The sequence below is a fragment of the Gymnoscopelus braueri genome, assembly GCF_963280865.1.
Source record: "Gymnoscopelus braueri genome assembly, chromosome: 12".
NCBI lineage: Eukaryota > Metazoa > Chordata > Actinopteri > Myctophiformes > Myctophidae > Gymnoscopelus > Gymnoscopelus braueri.
Window position 1 is genome coordinate 52,280,415 of NC_137614.1, and position 27,859 is coordinate 52,308,273.

General features: G+C 40.7%; 1 protein-coding gene across 2 annotated transcripts; it reads right to left on the reverse strand.

Moving 5' to 3' along the window:
* Positions 1 to 403: 403 nt before the first annotated feature.
* On the reverse strand, positions 404 to 27,859 carry LOC308097022 (ubiquitin-conjugating enzyme E2 variant 1). 2 transcript variants are annotated; one of them, XM_080444582.1, is made up of 8 exons: positions 27,670 to 27,859; positions 23,252 to 23,371; positions 22,958 to 23,049; positions 20,664 to 20,808; positions 19,206 to 19,418; positions 5,196 to 5,344; positions 4,402 to 4,527; positions 404 to 1,692 (listed from the first exon to the last, which is right to left on the reverse strand). In XM_080444582.1, exons 1-8 carry the CDS (start codon positions 27,854 to 27,856, stop codon positions 1,546 to 1,548), a joined length of 1,179 nt encoding a protein of 392 aa, XP_080300708.1. In that variant the 5' UTR covers positions 27,857 to 27,859; the 3' UTR covers positions 404 to 1,545. The 2 variants fall into 2 exon arrangements, with proteins under 2 accessions (XP_080300708.1, XP_080300707.1); XM_080444581.1 differs by lacking the exons at positions 19,206 to 19,418; positions 20,664 to 20,808; positions 22,958 to 23,049; positions 23,252 to 23,371; positions 27,670 to 27,859 and adding an exon at positions 9,452 to 9,514.

The following is a 27,859-nucleotide window of genomic DNA, read 5'->3' on the forward strand; positions in this document are numbered from 1 at the left end:
TTAAGTTAACATAAGTATAACTAAATGCATTTAAACTTAAATAAAAATTGTACTTTTCAGGATTCCAATTCAAAAATGGATAAAAGAAAAACAGGATTCCAATTTAAAAAATAGCAGATCTACAAGCTCAAAACGCGCCACGCTGCGACACGTTTTAAGCTTGTAGATCGGCTATTTTCGCTACTTTTGTGTGACATACGGCGAAGTACTGCATTAATTTAGGAAGAAAGTTAAAATACGGAGATGAGGTGTCTGTCTGCCCGACAGTATATGTAATGTGTCTCCTCTGCAGTGAAGTGTGTAAATATAGTGGCCCTCTGCATCATCAAAGTTGCATCACCCCTGCTCTACTACCAGATACGTAGGGCCTTAATTTAAAAACAAAAACATAAAGCAGTAGAAATGCAGAGATACTTAGTTTTATGGCCGACAACCAACGACATTATATCAACATTACTATTCTCAACGTCATGCCAAAACAAAAGGCCACACACACACACACACACACAACGAGGTACACTCAATAAGATTATTTATGTTATTGTACAATCTGCATTTATAACAAATAATAAAAAAAGATTAGTTAAGATGTACAGTATTTGAATGATCGCGCCTGGTGTGTGTCTCACACACACACACACACACACAACTCCAGTGATGGGAGGGGGGGGGGGAGGAGAGGGGGCGGCAGCGCCTGAGAATGAATGTGGGAACAGTGTGTGTGTGTGTGCTAATTTAGGTATATACCAATGTATGCTTGTGTATCGTGTGTGTGTGTGTGTGTGTGTGTGTGACTATACTTGCGAGGGACAGAAATAAGACATTATGAGGACACTTTTCTTTGTCCTCACAGTAAAGATGGTCGTTTTATGGTTACCTTATTGTTTTTTTTTTTACATTCAGGTTTTGATTTACACTCAAGTTGTTACGCTGCGGTCACGCCCCCTCAAGACAGCCAATCTACAAGCACACAACACGTGGTGCGAGCTTGTAGATCTGCTGTTTTGGGGTGCGTGACACCGGTGCACAAATTAAACTCAGGCTTTTAGCTTCGGGATAAAAATGGCCAAAAACGAAAATGGCAAAGATGACATTTTTGAAAATTTACCGTCCGAAAGTGTAGATGTCCTCACAAGTATAGTGTGTGTGGGTGTGGGTGTGTGTGTGTGTGTGTGTGTGTGTGTGTGTGTGTGTGGCCAAGCGTTGGCGGGCGACTGAATGTCACGAGATGAGAAGATGGAGGGATGAAGTCAAACGAAAAAGAGAGGGCGAGAGAGAGAGAGAAAGGAAGAAAAAGAAAGGAGCGGGAAACAGAAGGTTTGGAAATTTGGAAGTTTTCATTCGGCAGAGAGTTTGGAAGTGGTGACGGTTCTGATGGTTCTGCTTGGTTCAGATTTGACCCTCTGGTTGGTTCTGGTGGTGGGGGGGGCGTTTGATTCAGTTGGTGTAGAATTTACCCCTCTGGGGGGGGGTGGTGTTTGGATTCAGTTGGGTGTAGATTCTGACCCTCTGGTTGGTTCTGATGGTGGGTGGGTTGGACTGGGTTCAGTTGGTGTAGATTTGACCCTCGGGAGGTTGAGGCAGCTTCATGTTCTCCTTGCACATCATCAGCCGTCTGAGCTCCTGCAGGACGACCCGGATGCTGTACGAGTTCTGCCACTTAGCCAGCGCAGACACCGCCCTGGTATCCACCTGGTGACAAAACATCATAACATTATGACACCGCCCTGGTATCCACCTGGTAACAAAACATCATATTATATGACACCGCCCTGGTATCCACCTGGTAACAAAACATCATATTATATGACACCGCCCTGGTATCCACCTGGTGACAAAACATCATAACATTATGACACCGCCCTGGTATCTACCTGGTGACAAAACATCATAACATTATGACCCCGCCCTGGTATCCACCTGGTGACATAACAACATATTATATGACCCCGCCCTGGTATCCACCTGGTGACAAAACATCATAACATTATGACACCGCCCTGGTATCTACCTGGTAACAAAACATCATAACATTATGACACCGCCCTGGTATCTACCTGGTAACAAAACATATTATGACACCGCCCTGGTATCCACCTGGTAACAAAACAACATATTATATGACACCGCCCTGGTATCCACCTGGTAACAAAACAACATATTATATGACCCCGCCCTGGTATCCACCTGGTAACAAAACAACATATTATATGACCCCGCCCTGGTATCCACCTGGTAACAAAACATCATATTATATGACCCCGCACTGGTATCCACCTGGTGACAAAACATCATAACATTATGACCCCGCCCTGGTATCCACCTGGTAACAAAACATCATATTATATGACACCGCCCTGGTATCCACCTGGTAACAAAACAACATATTATATGACCCCGCCCTGGTATCCACCTGGTAACAAAACAACATATTATATGACCCCGCCCTGGTATCCACCTGGTAACAAAACATCATATTATATGACCCCGCACTGGTATCCACCTGGTGACAAAACATCATAACATTATGACCCCGCCCTGGTATCCACCTGGTAACAAAACATCATATTATATGACCCCGCCCTGGTATCTACCTGGTAACAAAACATCATATTATATGACACCGCCCTGGTATCCACCTGGTAACAAAACATCATATTATATGACACCGCCCTGGTATCCACCTGGTAACAAAACATCATATTATATGACACCGCCCTGGTATCTACCTGGTAACAAAACATCATATTATATGACACCGCCCTGGTATCTACCTGGTAACAAAACATCATATTATATGACACCGCCCTGGTATCCACCTGGTAACAAAACAACATATTATATGACCCCGCCCTGGTATCCACCTGGTAACAAAACATCATATTATATGACACCGCCCTGGTATCCACCTGGTAACAAAACAACATATTATATGACCCCGCCCTGGTATCCACCTGGTAACAAAACAACATATTATATGACCCCGCCCTGGTATCCACCTGGTAACAAAACATCATATTATATGACACCGCCCTGGTATCCACCTGGTAACAAAACAACATATTATATGACACCGCCCTGGTATCCACCTGGTAACAAAACATCATAACATTATGACCCCGCCCTGGTATCCACCTGGTAACAAAACATCATATTATATGACACCGCCCTGGTATCCACCTGGTAACAAAACATCATATTATATGACACCGCCCTGGTATCCACCTGGTAACAAAACAACATATTATATGACCCCGCCCTGGTATCCACCTGGTAACAAAACATCATAACATTATGACACCGCCCTGGTATCCACCTGGTAACAAAACATCATAACATTATGACACGCCCTGGTATCCACCTGGTAACAAAACAACATATTATATGACACCGCCCTGGTATCCACCTGGTAACAAAACAACATATTATATGACCCCGCCCTGGTATCCACCTGGTAACAAAACATCACATTATGACACCGCCCTGGTATCCACCTGGTAACAAAACATCATAACATTATGACACCGCCCTGGTATCCACCTGGTAACAAAACAACACATTATGACACCGGGCGTGATAATTGGACTGTACTGTATGACCACATAAACCGCGAACTCATCGCAAATGATTTACTCGTACAGTATGAGTGGTAGTAAAAAGAAAACATTTATATAATCGCACAGTGAATGGCCGCATTAAAGCAAGCTGCTGTGGCATGCAAACCCGGGATCAAGGGGAGAGAGAGACCCATAAAATGTTGTGACTTGTCAGTGGGGATATCTAAACAGACGAATGATTTTTTCCCCCCTTTTTTTTCTCCAAGAGATATTTTTTTGAGGATTCTTGGAGGGGGTGTGATGAAGTATTTGAATTGTAGTTCTGTGGTTTTCATGTATGTTTTCATACTTTGCACCAGATGCGGAAATCCCGGGGGGTAAGCTTCAGATTGGAGATTTACAAAGTGTAAAATAATGCTTTTTTTGCTCAAATCAAAAAAGTGACAGATGCGTTCCAGGTCTTCATGGGTTAACTATTGCTCCATTGATTAGAAATGGATAATCCCAAATACTCTCCTCATTTACTTACATTGCAGGGTGGATCGGCTCTCAAAGTCACACAAACAAAGCTGATTCTGCCAATATATAACATCACAAAACCCAATACGAAGAGGGTTTTTATCAAAAATGTTAACTTCCTGTTGATTTAGCCATCTGTGTTAGGGGTCTGGATTCGAGGTAGAGCATTTTTATATTTTGGTACGGCTACTTTTACTTCAGTAAAAAGAAGAAAGAAACTCAGTGTATTTCACCCTCCCCTGTGCTGTGCTGTAGCAACAAGTAGTCATTCTACAGGAGCGTTGCATTTCATCAGAGCCGTCAGGTTAGACAGGTTTCTACTCACCACACCATTGGAGTTGTGGACGCCATTCAAGTTTATCTTCGTCACAAATCTGACAAACGGCGGCGTGTCTGGGTATCTGGGCCCGCATTCCACCTTAAGACTGTACATACGATTCTCATAGATTGTCTGTGGATCACACACACACACAGACACATCGTTTCAAACTTCCACCTTAAGACCGTACATGCAACAATGTATATCTGCTTTTCATTAAAGGTGCTGTGCTATTTTTTGTGTTAAAGTACGTGCTAAATAGCTCTATATTCCTGTAGTAATCTATGCTATAGACTGTTTGTTCAGTAACACAGGTCTCTGCGTCTCTAGTCTATAGCTCTTTAGAAAATAGAAAATACATTTTTCAGGCTGGGAGGGATACCGATTTCATCCAATCAGGAGAGAGCTCACACAGGATACAGGATAGACGAGTATAACTGGTGACACACAGAAGTGGGCGGAGCCAATATGAACTGGAACAACAAGCTGATTAATGATCTTTGTGGGATTCTCAGTCCTGATTGGAGGAAATTGGCGACTCACCTGAAAATACTGTTTATGAAAGAGACCCCTGTTACTGCACTATCTGAGAGGGTACCAATGGAACCAAATGGACCCTTACAGGTCTGTAACTCTGAGAGTGTACAAATGGAACCAAATGGACCCGTCCATTTTATACACTCTCAAGAGTTATGGAGGTCCTTGACGATAAAAAAAAAAGTTTCACAACCACTGGGTTACTATGGTTATGTGTTTGGTTGTAAGGCGGTGGGTGGGGTGGGGTGGTGGGCCTCGCTCACCCGCGGGGGTCCGATGATCATCCCTCTCCATCGTGTTAAGGTCATGTCCTCGTCGTCCTCCAGACCCCAGCTGACCGTGCCGTCTCCCACGCCTTTCTGACCCTCCTCCAGCTCTTCAAGAAGCCGGAAATTACGAGGAACCTTAACGCCTGAGGAGGAGAGATCAAACACCATATTAGGGAGGATGCACCGATACATTGTTATCTCCATATTCTACCCCTTTTCTTCTCTTCAATTACCACCATACTTGATCATACTACCTACAGCATCACACAAAAGCATTAAAAGTAGCAGATCTACAAGCTCGAAACGTTCGAGCTTGTAGATCTGCTACTTTTGCCATTTGGGGATTTGAATCCTAAAAAGCAACAGTCTTGGACATATGAGGTTTTGCCCGACACAGATGACATCAGCCGTTATGCCGGGTTTCGGGCCAATATTGACCTCACTGACCACCATCATCAGCATGTCAGCAAATAAGTTTACCGTCATCACCGATAATCATTATTGATTAAGACCTCTTTGATACCGCAAGGGGGATATTTAGTTTCAGCTTCACCCAGGTTAGGTGGTGCATTGCTCAGGGAGACCTCGACACATTGGGAATCGAACCTGTGGGACCTTCCGTTTCCCCAGGCGGGCCTAAGTCGGCGCTACTCATTCAACTATGGCCGCCTTCATTACCGATGGCAGAGGCCGATGTTTATCTGTTGTTTTTGTTTGCTGTGATGCAGCATCCATTTTGTGCTGGCTAGGTGTTGTTGGCTAGGCGATGAGTCATCTGAGCTCTACATGATGAACATTTATGTCTCCCTGGTCACAAAAAAGGGGGAATTAATAACGAGACTAAAATAATTAGATCAGTATTGGTATCGGTTATATCGGCCAAATTGTTATTTTTGACATCCAGTATCGATCGGCCCAGAATTTCCGTATCGGTGCTAGGGGTTGGGATTCGGAACCGGTGGAACCGAAGGATCCAGATCCAACATTGAGGAATCCATAAAATGTGGAACCAGTTCCGGAACTGGATTATCACACTGCCAGAGCTGGTATGTGGATAGTAATCATTGCTATAGTGTGTTTGTTCAGTAACAGTGTTAAATAGCTCTATATTGTGATAGTAATCATTACTATATAGTGTTTGTTCAGTAACAGTGTTAAATAGCTCTATATTGTGATAGTAATCATTGCTATAGAGTGTTTGTTCAGTAACAGTGTTATTAAATAGCTCTATATTGTGATAGTAATCATTGCAATAGTGTTTGTTCAGTAACAGGGGTCTTCCCTGTCTATCCAGCTCTTTAATACACTATTGCAATGATTTAACACTGTTACTGAACAAACACTCTATAGCAATGATTACTATTATAATAGAGCACTATTTAACACTTAAAGTATCACTTCCAGTACCTTTAATTCTACATACTAAGACAGATGGTCATAAATAAATAAATAACAGCCCAGTCACCAACAGCTTTCCACTCTCGTCATTATTTCCACAAATTGATGACAGGTCGAGTCAAAGTAAATGTCACTCACAGCTGTGGCAATGACGAGGCTTTTTAGTCGGTCATGTGGACCACTGGTTCTCACGGACGGGGGTCCCTAGGGGACCCTTTTACGGGTGTGTAACTCAGGGAGGGTACAAATGGAACCAAAATGGACCCGTTACAGTCTCAAGAGTTAAATAAACCCTGAACTCTGAAGATTTTACAGTGTTGTAGATTGATCTGAAAATACTGGTATCAAATAATGACCAAACTGGATGGTGGGGGTCCTTCAGATTGAAAAGGTTGAGAACGTATCATACATTCTTATCATACATTATGAATGTGTGCCGGTTCAAAGCTGCTATAAATGCCAGGTTTTTATGGTTCTAAAATAAATGTTGCATCATTCTTGTTGCCACTGCAGTGAAGACATTGGGTGTGTGTGATTCATTCATAACTCATTTAGACCGTCTGTGTCATTTTAACATTTATTTGGCTATTCAGAAATAGCAGATCTACAAGCTCGTAGCGCGGCAGTGCCACGCTACGAGCTTGTAGATCTGCTATTTTTTTTTTAATCGTGAAAAATGTGTGCAAATCTTTGAATATTTATATTCTTTAAAGCGAACATTTGTAACTCAAATCTTTGCTTCTGGGGATTCTACAAATGTCTTCTAAATCCTAACAGTTTTTTTTAAAAAACATGTTGCTATAATCAGTGGTTCTCAAACTTTTTTGACCACCCCAATATGATATGTATTTGGCCGCAGACCCCCTCTCAAAATAGGTTGTCCCAGGGACCCCCCAGAAGTGTAGATTTGAGTTAAAAATGTTCGCTTTAAAGAATATATATATATATATTCAAAGATTTGCACACATTTTCAAATATAGCAGATCTACAAGCTCTTGTAGATCTGCTATTTTTGAATAGCCAAAGAAATCAAAAAATTACACAGACGCGTTTCCGAGTCTTAATGGGTTAAAATGAACACACCCTAGTTTAGTTAGGACAGAACAGAGGATGGGTCTACAACAAGTCAACCACCTAGACATGAGCATAGATCTATCTGTCATCTATGTTCAGCTAGCCACACCCACAGGACCTTATTATTATTATTATTATATATACATAGATGTATCATCTATGTTCAGCTAGCCACACCCACAGGACCTTATTATTATTATTATTATTATTATTAGAGACAGCCAGGTCCATGCTTATCCTAGTGTCCTAGTCTCTTATGTCCTAGTAGTGCCCCATGTCCTGGTGTACTATATCCTAGTGTCCTATGTCCTATTCTCCTAGTGTCCTATGTCCTAGACTACTATGTCCTAGTCTACTATGTCCTAGACTACTATGTCCTTGTCTACTATGTCCTAGTGTCCCATGTCCTGTCCCAGCATCCTAGTGTCGCTTGCCAAACAGAGGATGGATCTACAACAGGTCAACCACGTTAGATATCACAGTTAGCCCTGAAACATGACTGTCATACCATGACAGTCATGGTGCCGAGTCCCCCTGGTCTAAAGTTGTGTTCGATTTTTTCACATTGCCATCTCTCACATAAACATAAACGTTCAGATTTCAAATATAAAGTGCTTACCACCGAGCCACGGATGTTACAAGGCGATGCGGACCGCGATGAGTACCCGTATCTCCCGTATTGTTCAATAAAAAGCATTTTAATCCCATCGCCGGCCATTTTCTTTTTTTGTTTTTTTTTGTTTTGTAATGTATCAGAGTGCAATACACCTCCCAACCATTAGTGTCGCATGGTTGAAAGTATAGGAGACAATTTGGAGAAAATGGACGGCGATGGGATTAAAATGCTTTTTATTGAACAATACGGGAGATACGGGTACTCATCGCGGTCCACATCGCCTTGTAACATCCGTGGCTCGGTGGTAAGCACTTTATATTTGAAATCTGAACGTTTATGTTTATGTGAGCGATGGCAATCTGAAAAAATCGAACAAAACTTTAGACCAGGGGGACAGGGCACCATGTGAACCATGGCTAATATCACAGTATCATATACATTCGGCAAGGGACACCGACGTGACGTCATTATCATTACAGACGTCACGGGACAGCTGGTCGACGCCTGTATGATTTAGTGAATGTACTTCTGCTGCTCCTGCTCAAAGTGACGCACTACTTATTTCAACGACAATTAAAAAAAAAGACGCCGCTAAACGGCAACCTGAACGACCGCGTGGCGTCGTTTCTTTTATTAAGCGTTCAAAACTGACGTCATTAGTGTCGCGCGACATTTTTTTTTGTCGTCGTTGTCGCGAGAGGGTCGCGTCGTCGCCGTACGGCGAAATATAGACGCAACAACGCCTACATGCAGCTAGGCTAACGCTAGCTTAGAAGCTAGCTAACACACACACACACACACACACACACACACACACGCCCTGAACGTGAACTAGCATTATTCACACTAACACAATAGCATTTTAGCAATAGCATTAATCATTAATTTAATCGTTCATTAAGCCATAATAAACGTCCAAATAAACGACACGTTATCGCGAGAAGAAGCTCTTCTTGTGCTTCTTCATCCAAACTGTCCGGCGTTACAAGTAGCGCTTTACGTTACATTTTAAAACGCCGCGTCGGTAAACGTCGCGGTAGCGGCCCCTAAGGAGACCCCACCGTGACGGCGTGTCGTTATGTAACGTGATGTGAGCGCTGTGACAGCGTTAGGCTGTAGGATTTAACACAATAATACTTTATTTATCTCGGTCTCGCTTTACCTGATCCGGCGGCGACCGCCATCTTGTCGCTTAATGGCAACGTGCGCGCGCACGATGGTTTTTTTCTACAATGGAGACGCTGCGTGGTCGGCGCGGTGACGCGGCCGCGCAGGACGCGTTCCAGTGCAAAATAATTACACCCAGTGGTGGAAAGTAACTAAGTACATTTACTGTATTTAAGTACTGTACTTAAGTACAATTTTGAGGTATTTGTAGTTTACTTGAGTATTTCCAATTTCCAATACTTTTACTTCTACTACTCCACTACATCTCAGAGGCAAATATTGTACTTTTACTCCACTACAATTACTTGAAAACTTTAGTTACTAGTTACTTTTCCGATATATATAAATGATGACATACATTAACCACTTTAGCCCTATTTTATACCTAGGCTATTTGAAAATAGCAGATCTACAAGCTCACAACGCGTCGCGAGCTCGCGACGCGTTGTGAGCTTGTAGATCGGCTATTTTCAAACATTTTAGTACTTTTACTTTTGGTGCTTTAAGTACATTTTGATGCCAATACTTTTGTACTTTTACTCAAGTAAAATTTGAATTCTGGACTTTTACTTGTAACAAAGTAAGTATTTCTATATTGCAGTATGGTACTTTTACTTGAGTAAAGAAGTTGAGTACTTTTTCCACCACTGCCATGGTTCACATGACGCTCGTCTGTCACAAGCGTCATGGAACCACTTGTTCCTGATTTGCGATTTGTTTTACATTTAAAACTCGTACATCTACGAAACGTTCAGATTTCATATATAAAGTAATGACCCTCATGCCACGGATGTAACAAGTTGAGCCGCAACGGGTCTAAGTACCTGGATATTCTGTATTGTTCAATGAAAATATTTTTAATCCGATCGCCAGCCATTTTCTCCAAAGTTCCTCCTATGCTTTCAACTATGCGACACTGTCGGTTGGGAGGTGTATTGCACTCTGATACATTACAAAAAATAAAAAAATATATAGAAAATGGCCACTGATCGGATTAAAAAGCTTTTTATTGAACAATACGGAAGATACAGGTACTTAGACCCGTGGCAGCTCAACTTATTAAATCCGTGGCCGTGGGGGTCAGCACTTTATATTTGAAATCTGAACGTTTATGTACATGTGAGAGTTGTAAATGTAAAAAAAAGTCGCAAACCAGGAACAAGTGGTTCCATGACTGTCATGGTATGACAGTCATGTTTCAGTTCTGTCTGTGACCTAGACTAGTGTCCTATTGTCAGTGGTGGAAGAAGTACTCAAATGTTTTGCTTGAGTAAAAGTATCAATGCTGCAATGTAGAAGTGCTCCGTTACAAGTGAAAGTCCGGAATTCAAAATCTACAGTAAAAGTACACTACGCCGGGCCACTACACTTCCACACACACTCCAGGGGCCACATTTGTGTACCTGACCAGTTGTATATATATACTGTGTAAACCAGTGGTTCTCAAACTTTTACATGTCAAGGACCCCCAACATGATAGGATATGTATTTGGCTGCGGACCCCCATCTCAAAAATGTTTTGTGCGCAGAGACCTCCAGAAGCAAAGTTTGAGTTAAAAATGTTCGCTTTAAAAAAAAATATATATATATATATATATATATATATATATATATATATATATATATATATATATATGTCATTATGACTATGCACCACACAGGCATTCAAAACAAGGCTTCAGACCTCTCAAAACAAACAGATCAGGTTATATATAAACCTCACACCTAGAGTTCATCTAAGACTAAGCCCTGCTCATGATGCTGGCGTGGGATGTCTCTGGGTAGAGGACAGAGTACAGCTACTAGTACTTACAATGAATGGGCCTGGTCTACAAGATACTCAAGGAACCAGTACCCATGTACCTGTCTAACTACCAGTGGTGTAAAGTAACTAAGTACATTTACTCAAGTACTGTCAAGTTCTTTATCTTTTTATATTTTTTTGGGGGGAAATGCTAATTTAATATTGAGGTGCCCACAATGTTTAGGTGCCCACTCTTCTCTAAGGCAATGGTTCCAAAACTGGGGTTGGGGGGGGGGGTCCCCCCAAAATTATTTTAATACCTCTACAATGAAAAAAATAACTAATAAAAAATCCATTACTACGTCAAAAGTAACAAAAAAAATAGAAAATACTATAAAATGGTCAAACTTTGGCCAAATTGTCAAATATTACTAGTGGATTATTCTAAATATAATGCCTCAACTCCTACAATTCCAAGCGCTTGTCAGGGTGGGGTGGGGGGTCCACAGTTGATTTATGATTATTTTGGGGGGTCACGGCCTGAAAAGTTTGGGAACCCTTGCTCTAAAGGACCCCGTAGCTGAGACGGAGATGAAGCATGGGTTGTCTCCAAGTTTGAGCTTTGATGGCTTTATAGGTTAGTTTGACAGCACTATCATCAGTGTGGGGTTAAATACAGTGTTAACATTGCAATATCTAAGACATATTTTCTAAACATAATCTTGGCCAATTATCGCTACTTAAGAGAATTAATGATCCATCAATCTTTATTCACAATGATTACATAATCCTACATGTAGGCAGTTCAACGTCCAACCCCGTCTATGCGCTAATATTTACACAACATAAATTATGTACATGCTTATCGAATATAAACTCTGCAATATTCTACATCGACAATCGTTTTAAAAGTTATGCCTCATGTTCATCTGTAAGACAGCACAGGCCGGGGGTTAGTAAAGAAAAACACATTGGATATTATTGAATCTTTTATTTAGTTTCATTATAAATAGCATCGTAGACACACATCGTAAACCTTCCAGGATGGACGACAACACAAAGGCATCAAGGTATTGTTTTATATGACATCTAAAAGTCCTTCATAACCATCATACACCATACTTAACCATCACCACCATCATACCAACAAACATCCACAATACCTGCCTTACAAATTAGATGGTAAGTAATAGGGACAATTTAATAAGTCAAATAGTTTCAAAGATTGCTAGCAAGATCAGCAATAAAATGTAGGAATAAGGAGCATATAAGGCAGTAATAAAAGTCCAAGGATCACTGCACAGTATGTACAATATACACCAACAATTCTGTTTATAATTTGCAGAGTAGGCTCTATGCGTAAAACCGTAGTTCCAGGCAAAGATGGTTGATTTGCTGGAATAGAGAAAGGTCGATAATAAAGTCATTTGTGATGTGATTTGTCTCTCTGAAAAAAAGCCATTTTAGTATAAAAATGTTGGGGAAATTGTGTGGCTTGTGGCGATTGGGTCCAATATTTAGTTCAGTGACCGTGGGGCTGAGGAATGGCTCAGAAGCTGTGTTCACGTTTGTTCACTCTTCCATTGGAATGAATAGACTCCAACCTGCTTCTGGTCTCCTAAGAGGCAACCCGCCTACTTCACGCAGACCCAGGAAGTAAACCGGAGATGGCATGTCTTTCTATTTTTTCCCCCTTTTCTCTTGGTTCAGGTTTTCAGAATTATTTTCATAGCTGTGTTTGATTGGCTCAGCAGTCTCAGATTTGAACCGGAAACACATTGAAGGTGTCGTGTTTCCCGCTTCAAATCTGCTGTAGAGCCACTCAAACACTAGAGGAAAACCGTGACCAAGAAACCGGTTTGCCAGAGTCTGCAAACGTGGGACTGCAGTTCTGCACAGAGCCTATCAGAACTAAGTTCTGCACAGAGCCTATCAGAACTAAGTTCTGCACAGAGCCTATCAGAACTAAGTTCTGCACAGAGCCTATTAGAACTCTGCTGTCAGGAAGAAACCTCTCATCTCCATATTCTAACCTTTTGTGTTTTTGTCTCCGTAAATCAACGCCTTGATCAGACTACAGCGTCACAAAAAAGCATCAAAAGCATTGGGCAGCAAATATCTCTTCTTTATGGAGTGTCAGTTCAACTATACCCTTAAAATTCACATGTCCCGACTTTAAAAAAAATAATACATTGTCTTGAAGCAAGAAAAACTAAAACATTCTCTTTTAATAATCAACTATAGGTCCTTATAAGTCATTTTAATGAATGGGGTTAATATTATCACACAGCCCAAGAAAAATCAGGGATGGAAAATGAACAACGTAATCTCTTCACCACAGCAGTAAACAACTCAAAACTCCTCAACATCACAGAGAAGACGCTAAAGGAATCATTTTTGACAAATATCTACACCAATGTTCCTCCTGAAGCTAGTAGTTAACTAGGTATAAAAATGTATTAAATAAATGCGTCTTTCCTCATTTCCAAACTATTTAAGGTATGTCGTATCACAACATTCTAACCATTATCATGTAAAAGGCATCAGTTAAAATGAATTTAGACCGTAAACTGCGTCAATCCAACTAACCCAACGAAAGCATTTTACATAAGCAGGGCATCATAAGGCCATAATGATAATACAAAAATTAAGTGTTCTCCTCTCCTAAAACAAAACTCACAAATTGTTTAAGTGCTTTTAACGATTACCAACATTCTTATAACGTAAAACTGGATAAATGGACTGAAAGAAAGACATATGCAAGCCTCAAATAATCACGTGGACCGACGACGCCCATCATCCATTAATCTGCGTTAATTTAAATTATAGCACAAATTACAAACTAACCATCTTTCACAATACTCTACTTTTCTTAGCAAGCGCTAGGCAAACTGGCAGTAGAATATAAAGTCATTTTTGGGGTTGAAATTAAACCCCTTTATGTCATTAAATGAGCAAATTTGACCCCCCCTTTCCCCCCCCCCTAAAAGATCCAACACCAAGTATTTCACCAGGTCAACTCTTAAGTAGTTCCGTGTTCCTTGGATTTAAAATAAAGTTTTGGCCATTCAAACCGGAGAGAGCGTTTTGGTCAAATATGAGCGATAATAGAATAATAGTACAGTATGTAAACTGAATCAATCCTCACTGGTCAGTGTCCGTCTCACACCTATTCTAAAACTTTATTGTTACGCTCCATCGCTCGCCAACAGGAGTCAGTTCTTGTCGGCGAGCGACCCCATTGCAGTGTTGCCAGATCTGCTTATTATAAGCGACTTTGGGCTTGTTTTTCTGTAAAGTTTGCGTGTAAATATTGGCAGTTGCGGGTTGCGTATTTTCAGGGGGCTTGTTTTTAAAGTGTCGTTGCTTATCTTGGGCTTGCTTCCTAATATTGTTTAACCCAGTGGTAAACATATTCATGTCAAGGACCCCCAAATGAATATGTATTTATACGCGGACCCCCATTTGAACATATTTTGTGCCAGGGACAGGGAAAATGTTTCCAAAATATTCCAAATATCGGGTTTATTTTTTTAAGATGCTTTGGAAAATAGCAGATCTACAAGCTCACATCGCGATGCGTTGTGAGCTTGTGGATATGCTACAGCTGATGTATATAGGTTTAAAGTGCTTTTGGTCTAGGTCGCTTCTTTTGGGCTTGTTTTCATAAACTAGGTTGCTTATTTCTCTCGCAAAATCTGGCAACACCGCCCCATTGCACTATGGAGTATAAATTCAACGTAAGGAAAGGCGGTGACTGGATATTTCTGCTTAAACAAGCCGACATGCTAACATGTGTGCATGCGTTTCCTAAGCCCAGGTTAAAGTGACATCTTGAGCATTTTTATAAATAGTTTTGTCATGCAATCGTTTGTCAAGCGTTTACTTTTTAAACTAATATTTGCCTCCTTTGCAAATCAAGAGCAAAATACAGAGAAAAAGGCGCGACGGCTAATCCGACTTTAGCTTCTGATATAAGACATTGTTGAGGGCATCTCTTTATATTATACATTTACAAATTAATCACTAAAGCATAAACTTAATTAACGTTATGCATCTTCAGCACTCAATTAATTAACTCGTTACTACCAGCCCTCATTAATAACCAAGTACACTTATCAAGGCATTAATGTTGCACTTAGGCAACATGTGCTAAAAACGTTACAAAAAGCTGTGGTGTGTAAATGACACGTAACAGATATGATTAATATCTACACAAATCCCAGTTCAGCAACGACTTGCGACGAAAGAACGAAAGAACGAAAGAACATTACAAAAGTGTGCTGCTAATGAGCACAAACAAGCAAACATGAGATAAAAGGCTGCTGCCGTCTCCACGGCGACCATACACACAAACCACCTGTTGACCCAGTAAAGCAGTGGGTCTCAGAGTGCGGTCCGGGGACCCCCAGCGGGTCCTCGAGTGAGTGGGTTCCCAGCTAAATTATTGATAGTTAGGATTAGGAACCTGGTATGCAACTCAGAAACATGGAACCAAATGGACCGGTAAAAGGGGTCCTTGAAATGTTAAACGTTTTGAGAACCCCTGCAGTGTAGCGTGATGGCCAAAGCACACACAATAATCTGAGTGCCAGACAATTACATCACCAAAAACACACAAATTAACAAGTAGATATTTGGCCAAATCGTTCTATAAGCCGAGTCCTTGGCTCATTTTCAAACTATAAAGTTTCTCTTTCTTTCTTATTTTTCTGTAGATAAAATGCAAAGAAGCCAGGCGCACAAACAACTTGACCTGAAGGCTTTTTTTGTCCTTGTAACTAAATTCAAACAACCCGTTATGAAAACTGTAATATTGCAATTTGCTCGTAAATGTATGTAACCTTTAGTTAACCAGGAGAAATCACATTGAGGGTTGGATGGAGACCTCATTTTCAAGTGAGACCTGGCCAAGACGAGGCTTAATTATTCTTCACTCTGAATTAAAATATTCAGAATGATCAGCCGAGCCCTACTACTACATCCACACTTCTGTTAGTCCTCTATACATTTATTCATGTATTAAGCCAGCAGTTACTGGCAAAGGCTCATAGGAATAACTTTTTTTTTGTTTAGTTTTTTTTAAGAGAAATATTATTTGGAACCCAGGCGCATTGTCATCGTCTCTGAAAAATATGTAACTTTGGCTTTTGGAGAAAATACAATTAACGCTGCAAAGGAAGTGAGTTTTCTTTTCTCTTTTTCAAGTAAGCTTGTTACAAGGTTTGCGGGTTTTCCAAACTCTTCTCCAATTAGCAATGGTGTCTGTCTGTCTGTCTGTCTGTCTGTCTGTCTGTCTGTCTGTCTGTCTGTCTGTCTGTCCACACATTCTGACAGGTCGTCACCTTTAGGAAGCGGGTGAGTTCTGTTAAGTGAACAACAACAGCGTTCAAGGTATCGGGAGAACTCGTCGAGGGAATTTAAGAGATTCTGCCATTTAAAGCGAAGATCTCCCACTCGTTTGGTCGTTGTGACAGATTCCCATCGAGTACTCTTCAGAGAACGTGTTGCTGCTTTGCTGAGAGACGTAAAAAGCTTTGGCAACGTGTTTGGTTAAAGTTTTGTCTGCCTGTGTGTAAGGTTAAAGAGCAGACACAAGAGAGCAGACACAAGAGAGCCAGGATAGTTGTGTGACTGTGAGGTACAGGAGGGAGGGTTTTGCTGCTGAAGGCCTTTTTCTTTACTTGACCTTCTGAGCCCAGTTCAGGTCATCTGAGCGGGGCTTCTCTCCGCTCACACTCTGGATCAGGTCCTCCAGGTTCCGCCAGAAGCCCAGCCTCTCCAGGGGGTAGTTCAGCCAACCTGGCAACGCAACAGAACATAACAATAATATCATCTCACAGTCATTTTTCCATCACTTATTAGTCCCACTGCACCAGTGTTGATTTCGTCGACTAAAACTAAATTAAAACTAAATTAAAACTAAGCTATGATGACTAAAACTAAGACTAAATATATTGTCAATTTCATCAACAAATAAAAACTAGACTAAAATGTTAGGTAGGGATCTAGTGGAGAAGAGATCCAGTAGAACTAAAAGACAAGTCATTTTATGTTTGGTTGCGCTCGGGTGTTGCGCTCTGAAAATAGCAGATCTACAAGATCACAATAGATCCGCTATTTTCAGCATGCAACCAAGTGTAAAATCAGCCATTACGACACCATCAAGGCACCGCCAACATACATTTTAGTCGACTAAATCAACTGTAGATTTAGTCGACTATAATCTTATGATATTTAGTCGACTAAAACTAGACTAGCAGTAAAACTTTTCAGATGACTAAAATATGACTAAAACTAAAATGTATTCAAAAGACTATGACTAAAACTAAATCAAAATTTGCTGTCAAAATCAACACTGCAGGAGAGAGTGTTAGAGGCCTTCTAAATCAGTCGTTCTAAAACCTTTATCATTTCAAACACTTTAAGGATTTTCCAAAAATCCCGCTGTGAGCTTTGAGTATCTGCTCTCTTTGAACAGCCAACGCTAACATCTAAAATGACACAGATGCATTCCCAGTTTTAATACATTAAAAGGGCCCCTGGCTAATAAGCCTTATATGCCTTAATACGTTACAATTGCCCACAATAACAATACATTAATAATACCGTATGGAATGCATGTGCTGATAAAAACGTATAATATTGTTTTGATGCTCATATTAACCCTAAAGGAAGTGTCTGGTTGGTTTTTATCAGCGCATACATTCCATAGGGCTAGAGACCACACATGGACTCATGACATCATCAACCTGCGACGGGCGTCGTCCCCCTTGAGTAAAAGATGAAATATTTCTAAAATAAATAATACATGTTTTAAGGTGTTTTTTATTTTAGTTATAGAGGGCAATTATAATGCATTAAGAGGCATATAGGGCCCTGTCTTACAAGCCGCCTTACCCCATAAGCCTAAAAAAAATGTCAATAGTTTTTCTTTTTAAATAGTGAAAATAGCCGATCTACAATCTACATCGACATGTTGTGAGCTTGTAGTTCAGCTATTTTCACAAAAAAAGGACAAAAAAGGTTTAGGCATAAGCGGTGAGGTGGAAAGTATAGATATAGGGCCCATAGAGCATTTTGTTTACCGGCTCTGGTTCCACAGACAGAGAGCCCATTCATTCAGCCCAGAGAGATTTCCGAAGAATATTTATATGAATTATTTTAAGCCTGAGAGCCAAGCCATCCAGGGTGCTGGTGAACCATGACCATAAAACATGTGAGTCTGTGTCAAACGTTACTGACACAGAAACAACTATGGCATGGGGATAAAAAAAATATGTTTTAAGGCAGTCAATGTGTTAATAACGTGTTAATAATCGTAAAGGTGAACCTGTAGTGATGCAGAAGTAGTATTAATAATCATAAACCTCAAAATCAAAATTCCATTTAGTTTTAGTCATATTTTAGTTATCTGAAATGTTTTAGCTTTTGTCTAGTTTTAGTCGACTAAAATATAAGATTTTAGTCGACTAAATCTACAGTTGATTTAGTCGACTAAAATGTATGTTGGCGGTGCCTTGATGGCGTCGTAATGGCTGATTTTACACTTTGGTTGCATGCTGAAAATAGCCGATCTACAAGCTCACAACGCGTCGCAGCGCGACGCGTTGTGAGCTTGTAGATCTGCTATTTTCGGAGCGCAACACCTGAGCGCAAACAAACGTAAAATGACTTGTCTTTTAGTTCTACTGGATCTCTTCTCCACTAGATCCCTCACTAACATTTTAGTCTAGTTTTTATTTGTTGACGAAATTGTCAATATATTTAATCATAGTTTCAGTCATCATAGCTTAGTTTTTATTTCGTTTTTATTAGGTTTTCGTCAGTGAAACAAGGTAGTCGACCAACATTTTCCGTCATAGTTTTAGTCGACGAAATCAACACTGACCTGTAGTGATGCAGAAGTAGGTCACGTGGTGGATGTGTTCTAATGTGTTAATAATGTGTTAATAACCTGTAGTGATGCAGAAGTAGGTGGATGTGTTAATAATGTGTTAATAACCTGTAGTGATGCAGAAGTAGGTCTCGTGGGGGGACACGTGGTGGACGCGGTGGTGTTTGCGGGGCAGGATGATGTGGAGGTCCTGCAGGAGGACCACCCAGCGAGGCAGCCCGAAGTAGGTGTGGGACCACTTGTGGATCTGGTTGGTCAGCGTGATGAAGATGGCCAGAGCAAACAGGTAGCAGTACCACGGGTAGTTATGGTACACCTCCACTAGAAATATAATAAAACCAGATAGTTATGGTACACCTCCACTAGAAATATAATAAAACCAGATAGTTATGGTACACCTCCTCTAGAAATATAATAAAACCAGATAGTTATGGTACACCTCCTCTAGAAATATAGAACCAGATAGTTATGGTACACCTCCTCTAGAAATATAAAACCAGATAGTTATGGTACACCTCCTCTAGAAATATAGAACCAGATAGTTATGGTACACCTCCACTAGAAATATAGAACCAGATAGTTATGGTACACCTCCTCTAGAAATATAAAACCAGATAGTTATGGTACACCTCCTCTAGAAATATAGAACCAGATAGTTATGGTACACCTCCACTAGAAATATAGAACCAGATAGTTATGGTACACCTCCACTAGAAATATAGAACCATATAGTTATGGTACACCTCCACTAGAAATATAGAACCAGATAGTTATGGTACACCTCCACTAGAAATATAGAACCAGATAGTTATGGTACACCTCCGCTAGAAATATAGAACCATATAGTTATGGTACACCTCCACTAGAAATATAGAACCAGATAGTTATGGTACACCTCCACTAGAAATATAGAACCAGATAGTTATGGTACACCTCCTCTAGAAATATAGAACCAGATAGTTATGGTACACCTCCACTAGAAATATAGAACCAGATAGTTATGGTACACCTCCACTAGAAATATAGAACCAGATAGTTATGGTACACCTCCACTAGAAATATAATAAAACCAGATAGTTATGGTACACCTCCTCTAGAAATATAGAACCAGATAGTTATGGTACACCTCCTCTAGAAATATAGAACCAGATAGTTATGGTACACCTCCTCTAGAAATATAATAAAACCAGACAGTGCCGCACTATGAGCTTGTAGATCTACCAAAAAAATGTAATCGTGAGAATTTGTGCAAATCTTAGAACATTTTTTTTTTTTACTAAAGTCTTTGCTTCTGGGGGGGCCTGGAACAAAACATTTTGAGATGGGGGTCCGCGGCCAAATATATATCATTTTGGGTGGTCCTTGAAACGTTTGCGAACCACTGATACTGTATATTTACTAGTAACATAAAAAAACAGATTTTGACGACATTTGTAGAATTAAACGATTTTTCAAAAAACGGCAGATCTACAAGCTCGAGCTTGTATATTTGCTATTTTTGAACAGCCCAAAGAAATCTTAAAATGACACAGATGTGTTCCCGGGTTGAACGGGTTCTGGTCTCACCAGGGGAGAGGACCAGGAAGCTGAAGGTCATGTGAGCCAGAGGGACGATGGTCAACATGCAGTTGTCTCCGTTGGTCTCGATGAAGTCGTGGCGAGTGATGGCCGTGGGGTCGATGTGGTGCTCCCTGAACGGTCTGATGAAGGCCTGCATGGGGGGGGACACGTTGCAATTAGGGGTGGGACGATATGGGTACCTCACGATACGATATATATCACGATATTAGGCCCACGATATAATCACGATATTCGATATATATTGAAAGAAATTTCACCAACGATATATCACGATATCTGAAAATATCGATATATTGCGATATCACGATATATTGCATGAAATTTCACCAACAATATATCACGATAGTCCTTGTATTCAATTAATAAACACTTAAAATAGCACCAAACTGTTCAAAATCATCATTACACAAATACCGAGTTGGAAAAACAACGTATCACAAAACTAAAAAATCGCCAGTATATCGATTATTTATCGCGGGAGAAAGTATCGCGATATATCGCGATATCGATATATCGTCCCACCCCTAGTTGCAATGTCAACGCCAGTTGGTTCTCAAAGAGGGGTCCTCCCCCGGGGACCCCCAGGGGGTCCTTGAGGGGGGTTCCAGCCAGGGGGGTCCCCAGCAAAAGTAGTTAACATAGCATCACAATCATCTTACCCACTTTATCCATTTATATGTTGGCTATTCAAAAATAAATAGCAGATCTACAAGCTCACAGTGCATCACATCGTGCCGCAAGCTTGTACATCTGCTATTAAACAAATGGAAACTTTTGAATTACTCTTTTTTTTTTACATGAATCTTCTCTTCTGGGGGTCCCTGGTACAAAAAAATTCAGATGGGGGGGGGGGGTCCGCAGCCAAATACATATCAATTTGGGGGTCCTTGACACAAAAAGGTTTGAGAGCCACTGCACCACTAGAATACTAGGATTTTATTATTATAATTTTGTGTTCACATTGAGTGTTCCTTTTTCATATTCCGTCGTAGGACAGTGGCGAGCGTGTCGTCCATGTTCCCCCGGTTCTATGTTCTCCGCTTCCAACCGCTAACCCTAAGGCAGTGGTTCTCAAACCTTTTACATGTCAAGGACCCCCAAATGTATATGTATGTGGCCACGCACTTGGATGCCGCGCTATGAGCTTGTATATCTGCTATTTTTGAACAGCCAATGAAATCTAAAAATGACACAGATGGCTTCCCGGTCTATAGAAAGGGTTCATGGACTAAATGAGTGTGACGTCGGCTCTATTCTACATGTGGTTCCCAGTATAATAGTAGATGAGTGGGTCTACATGGGCCACATGCGGCCCCCACCTTCACTTAACTCATTCACTGCCAAGAACGACTGAAACGACTTTTGTCCTTTAAGCCTCCACTGCCAAGAACGACTAAAACGACTTTTAATTTTTTCAAAAATTTTTTTTTATCTTATTTATTTATTTAATTTTTAACCTAAAGACCAAGGAGATATGATTTGTTGAAGATCTAGACTCCAATCCACTTCCTTGTTAACTTAAAACTTAAACATTTTGTATCTTGGCTCCTGAGTACTTTTTTTTCTCTATGAAAAATCTCTGGCAGTTTGTCAACACAAAAATAAAAATGTTCTGGCAGTGAATGAGTTAATGCGGCCCGCAGGTTAATATCAGAATACTGATATATTATTGATTTCAGCTGTTAAGGCGGTTACACACCGGCGAATATGCGAATATACGCAAAATTCGGACTCGTTCCGAATAATTAAAAGACGCTTTTTTCGCTCCGCGAAACTGGTGTGGAAGCTTGCATTGACTTTATAAGGTTTTTTTTTTTTTATTAATATTCGCATGAAAAAAATCGCCCCGGTGGGTAAGGACCTTTACAAACTTGCAAACATGACCCGCTTTAATTACTTCAGTCTATATTATAGTAGCTTAATGACTAGTATTACAATATTATTGTATTTTTTAGGTCCAATGTATTTGTATTTAAGTTCATAAAGTTAACATAAATATAACTAAATGCATTTGAAATTTAAAAAATAATTTACTTTTCAGGATTTAAATAAGAAAATAGCAAAAAAAAATAGGATTCCAATTCAAAAGTAGCACAAATAGCAGATCTACAAGCTCAAAACTGCGACGCGTTTTGAGCTTGTAGATCGGCTATTTTTGCTACTTTTATGCGACATGAGAATGGCCCGACGGTCATTGTGTCCCTCTGGAGTGAGTGTGGAAATATAGTGGCCCTCTCCATCATCACAGTTGCATCACCCCCTGGTCTATGTTGTCGTACCTTTCCAAACACCGGCAGGTCCACGGAGCCCCAGCTGTCGGCCCCCCAGTGGACCAGGCCCGACGCAAAGTCTGCTGTGAGGATTCCTGCCGCTGGAAGAGACAAAAGAAAATGTCAGGAAGAGACATAAGACACAGAAGAAGAGACATAAAACACAGAAGAAGAGACATAAAACACAGAAGAAGAGACATAAGACACAGAAGAAGAAGAGGCACAAGCAGGAATTTGTGCTTTCAAAATGAACACTGCTAGTAGGCACAGAGTCATGATGGTGGGCTGTAGTGCAGTACTCACCGATGGCCACCAGGATGCTGGTCACATGGCCGAGGTGGAAGTTGGCGAGGAGGTGGATGAAGTTGAACGCCATGAGGGAGAAACACAGCAGCACACAGATCCACTCCTGGCAGCGTTTACCTTCAAAAACAACACTTTATATGAATATAAGTATATAATATAAGTATATAATATAAGTATATAATATAAGTTGGCGAGGTGGATGAAGGTGAACGCCATGAGAGAGAAACACAGCAGCAGTACACAGCGTTTACCTTCAAAGAAAATACTAAATGAAAAGATGTTAATATAACTAAGTGTAATGTGTTGATACACTCAATCTAATCCCATAATCCCATAGAGCAGTGGTTCTCAAACCTTTTCATGTCAAGGACCCCCCAAATGATATGTATTTGGCCACGGACCCCCCCCCCCATCTCAAAATATTTGATTCCAGGGACCCCCCAGAAGCAAAGATTTGAGTATGGCTATTCAAAAATAGCAGATCCACAAGCTCATAGCGCGTGGATCTGCTATTTGCCATGTCAAGGACCACCCAAAATTACATGTATTTGGACGTGGACCCCCATCTCAAAATATTTTGTTCCAGGGACCCCCCCCCCCCCCCCCAGAAGATTTGAGTTAAAGATGTTTGCTTTAAAATATATATATATTCAAAGATTTGCACACGTTTTTTCAAAAAATAGCAGATCTACAAGCTACGAGCTTGTATATCTGCTATTTTTGAATAGCCAAATAAAAAGTGACACAGATGCGGTCCCGGTCTTAATGGGTTAAGGGAAATATGTATTATTTTTGTCACACATTAAACTTCCTGTCCTGTTGATTGATCTGGCATCTCAGGGGAGGTTGTGTGATGTCATGAAGACACAGTGACGGGCAGGAGAGCTGATAAAGGGCTGTAGAAGCGCGTCGCACATTTGGATGCATTCTCAAAGCGTCCCGGGGAGCTCGCACTAAGCAACGTGGTCTCTCTCTGGGTGGTGTTAGGTCAATACATAGATGTACTGTTCAGAATGTGAGTCTTAATGCTTTCTGTTACATCACTGTCTACAAGCACCTGATCGTGACATAACACCGACCACTCCAAAAGTCAACAATAAGGCTTTATCAGTTTCTCGTGTACAGTTTATCGCCCTGCCCTGAGTCTTTCTTTAACAGCCGAGACAACGCTACATGCTACAGTATGATGAAGATGATGAAGACCTGATATATGATACATTGTAGGGCTGTCAGAACGAATTTCACTATTCGAAAATAATTCGAATGTGAAAAATATATATAATATTCGAATGCTAAAATTGCCATTCGAATATAGAAAAATATATTTAATAAAATAAAATAAAAAATAAAAAAATCCTGACCTACCAATGCGAAAACAAATGCTTTCATCATGTTTCTCCCTAGAAACGTCACTTGTTTATAGTAACAGAGAAAGTTACGTTTTAAAAAGTTACATAAAAAAATAAAAATAAAAAATTAATTATAAATTATATAACATATTTGAAAATATTCGAATATTAAAAATAATAAAGCATTGAAATTCGAATGGGATTATAGAGGAGAACTGACAGCCCTAATACATTGCCCGTTGGACTTTAGGAGAAGCACCTGGGCTGGTAAATATAATGCTCGTCTAGTTCTTAAAACTCAAAAAACAAGAGCTTCAAATGTTGAACTGGTGGTGACCACATTCTGTCAGAACCAGCGCCCCAAAAACACCCCCAGTGAGTGGGGGTCAAATTATTATCATCATCATCATCATCATGTGACCACATCGCCCAACAGCCCAAGAAGTGATTTTCAACAGCTTACATCATACATGGGCAACTGGCGGCCCAGGGGCCACATGCGGCCCCCACCTTCACTTAATGCGGCCAATTCAAAAATGGCAGATCTACAAGCTCAAAACGCGTCGCACTGCGACGCGTTTTGAGCTTGTAGATCTGCTATTTTTGCTACTTTTGTGTGACATGGAATGGTGAAGTACGTCATTAATTTACGAAAAAAAGTTAAAATACAGAGATGTGTCTGCCTGACAGTATATATAATGTGTTCCTCTGGAGTGAGTGTGGAAATATAGTGGCCCTCTACATCATCAAAGTTGCATCACCCCTGGGTTACATCATACTAACAGTATACAGCAGTGGTGGTTACTTTTTCCAAGTCTAGGACCCCCAAATTGATATGTGTTTGGCCGCAAACCCCCATCTGAAAAGGTTTTGTGTCAGGGTCAGGTCCCCAGAAGAGAAGTTTCATGTAAAAAAAAAAAAAAAAAAAAATCATTCAAAATTCTCGATATTTTTCCAAAAATGTCCAAACATAGCAGACATACAAGCTCGCAGCGCAGCACAAGCTTGTGGATCTGCTATTTTTGAATAGCCTACGTGTAAATGGATAAAGTGGTTAAAACGATTGTGATGCTATATTAACTGATTTTGCTGGGGACCCCCTGGAACCCCCCCCCCAAACACCTGGGGGTCCCCGAACCGGACCCCACTTTGAGAACCACGGGTATATACAGTACAATGAGGTTTAAACAGGAGAGTTCCAGCAAAGCCACAGGTGTGTGTGTGTGTGTGTGTGTGTGTGTGTGTGTGTGTGTGTGTGTGTGTGTGTGTGTGTGTGTGTTGTCTCTGTAGGTAAACAGAGAAGCTACTGTCAGAGGAACACAAGTTATCCTCAGTGCTCTAAACTAAACATCAAAATAACTCCTTTTTCCTCAAAATACAAGAGAACATAGTTCCCCCTCTCCCCTACTTTCTCTGTAAATATATCTTAGTTATGATTCTGCTGATCTTTATTCCAACATGTTTTGTAGTGTCTTTGTATTGTATAGTGTCTGTATGATATGCACTACTGATGAATTGAGTTCACAGGACCACAATGGAAACAACAACAAGCCCCCCTGGGTTTTTTTTTGTGTTCTTTTAGCATTAGCCTTTGACCGCACTATCTGTACTGTTAATAAGCATGTACATGTTAATAAGTAATACAGTATTCAATCAATCAATGCTTCAGGTGCTGCTCAAAAACCTTCATAAATTAACGCCCTACTCGATCATACTGCATCAGTGTCACACAAACGTGTCAAAAGTAGCAGATCTACAAGCTCAAAATGTGTCGCTTTGTGCCACGTTTTGAGCTTGTAGATCTGTAGCTTGTAGATCACGCACGCACACGCACGCGCACACGCACACACACACACACACACACACACACACACACACACACACACACACACACCCCTTATGTGTGCTATCTCATATTGCCATGTCTGCAATGTACTTTACATTAATATTACATAAAGAGTAATAACTGACATAATAGTTCAGTGTAATCCTATAAATGTACTTTACATTACTATTACATAAAGACTATAAGAGTAATATAATATATAACTGACATATAGCTCAGTACAATAATATTAATGTACTTTACATTACTATTACATAAAGACTAATAACATGTTTTGTTCATTTATATGTCTCTTATATGTCATCATGATGTGTGTGTGCGTGGGAACTCGTTTTTAAAAAGCTTGCTTTATAAGTCTTACAGTTTAGTAGACCTTGTATTGTGAATTGTATTTCCATCCATGTACTGTTTCTCATGTCTTACTAAATAAAGTACATTAATCAATACATTAACCTACTATTATTATGAGACACTAACTAATAGTTTGCAACGTTTGACAGTAGAATAGTTGTGTTGAACACAATGCTCTGTCAATGTTCTGTCTCTGAGAGTGTACAAATGGAACCAAATGTACCCTAACGGGTCCATTTGATTCCATGTGTACACTCTCAGAGTTACATTAGCATTGATTTTACAATATAAATGGGGTCCCAGGTATAGAAATGCCATTAAATGGGGGTCTGTAGCCTAATGCATGTCAAACTAGGGGTCCTTGAAATTTAAATGGTTGAGAATCACTGCTAGAGTATTATGGGGGTCCCTGGCATATCTTTTCAAATGGGGGTCCGCGAGCTAATAAGTGTCAATTTGGGGGTCCTTGACATGAAAAAGTTTGAGAACCACTGCCCTACAAGCATAATAATTGATTTTATAATATTTTGACACTTGCTGTGGTAAAGTAAACGTATGTTTTACTCATGATGCCAATAAAGATCCTTTGTATTGAAGTGGGAATAAAAACAATAACCATCACAATAACCATAAACAATATGACATCACATTCATCTGAAGTCAGTGTTACAAAAGAATGTCAGCCAGAGTTTACACTTCGCTCGTACCGCGGTGCGTCGCTCGCTCGCGCTCGCGGCCGCCCCCAGGAAAATAGCAGATCTACAAGCTCACGACGCGTCGCGAGAGCGACGCGGCGTGAGCTTGTAGATCTGCTATTTTCCGGCGTTTGAGAGACCGTTCGTTTTGACTCGAGACTCTCTCTCTCTCACCTGACGAGTACAGAGTGGCCAGTTCTCGGGCCCCGGCGTGCTGCGGACCCCATCTCTTGGCCCCCTGTGGTGGTGGTGGTCCCGCGGACCCCCGGGGTCCCTGTGGCTCTGGGGGTCCCTGTGGCTGTGAGGGCCCCTGGGGTTCTGAGGGACCGCCACGCCCGTCCGTAGCAGTGTTTTCCTCCATTCT